The sequence below is a fragment of the Etheostoma spectabile genome, chromosome 14 (assembly GCF_008692095.1).
Source record: "Etheostoma spectabile isolate EspeVRDwgs_2016 chromosome 14, UIUC_Espe_1.0, whole genome shotgun sequence".
Lineage (NCBI taxonomy): Eukaryota > Metazoa > Chordata > Actinopteri > Perciformes > Percidae > Etheostoma > Etheostoma spectabile.
Genome location: NC_045746.1, coordinates 18,603,565 through 18,604,281, shown reverse-complemented (window position 1 = coordinate 18,604,281; position 717 = coordinate 18,603,565). Strand labels below are relative to the sequence as shown.

Below are 717 nucleotides of genomic sequence, written 5' to 3'. Positions count from 1 at the left end.
TCAGATAACCTGCAGAGGTCACAGAGGAAACAATCTTTGAGGACTTCTGTTCTGCATCCTTCTCGTCAGTCTGAGTCAATATCTTTGAAATATCACGTGACATGATCAAAAAATGTCAAGCCAGCATAAGATACGTTCACTATCACTCATTCATCACAATCCTTTCCATCACCTGGACATGGTTCACCATTGATACGATATGCGACTCTCTCGTAACCTGCCACAATGTTATGCTGCAGCACAACATTTGTCCCCTCATTGACCTGAAAAACACAGTACAGACCATAAATGCAGCAACAGATTTGAATGCTATAAGTGGTTTATATTGTATTTTGAGATGACGGACCTCAATGGCAGCGTTCCAGGCATAGTTAAAGGGCTCCTCTCTGTCCTGATATGATCCAGGCCACTGCGTCATCATCACCAGGTTCCTCCTCAGTTTTATTTTGTTGCCCCAAATTCTGAAACCTGAAAACAGGAATGCATTTTAATACTTTGCACAGTTCCTGTTCAGTGCTGGGGAAACCGACTTCACTTTGTTAAACTGCCCACATTTACGTAATTTCATTTATTAAATTAAATTTAATTGGATTATCCGTCCCCATGTGTAAAAAGTAAACATATTTGTAAATCCTTTTTGAGAATTCAGTGTTTACCTTCTCCCACAGTGCGATAGACAACGTTATCGTCAACGTTCAGTTTGTCTGTCCCAAAGAC

General features: G+C 40.4%; 1 protein-coding gene across 1 annotated transcript in view; it reads right to left on the bottom strand.

Moving 5' to 3' along the window:
- pkhd1l1.1 (PKHD1 like 1, tandem duplicate 1) overlaps window positions 1-717 on the bottom strand; it is a gene marked incomplete in the record, with an annotated part of 50,388 nt that overhangs the window by 6,898 nt on the left and 42,773 nt on the right. The window contains 4 exon segments of the mRNA XM_032536077.1: window positions 1-9; window positions 173-263; window positions 347-468; window positions 657-717. The exon segment at window positions 1-9 is cut by the window's left edge and continues 146 nt beyond it; the exon segment at window positions 657-717 is cut by the window's right edge and continues 9 nt beyond it. Coding sequence (XP_032391968.1) covers window positions 1-9; window positions 173-263; window positions 347-468; window positions 657-717 — 283 coding nt within the window.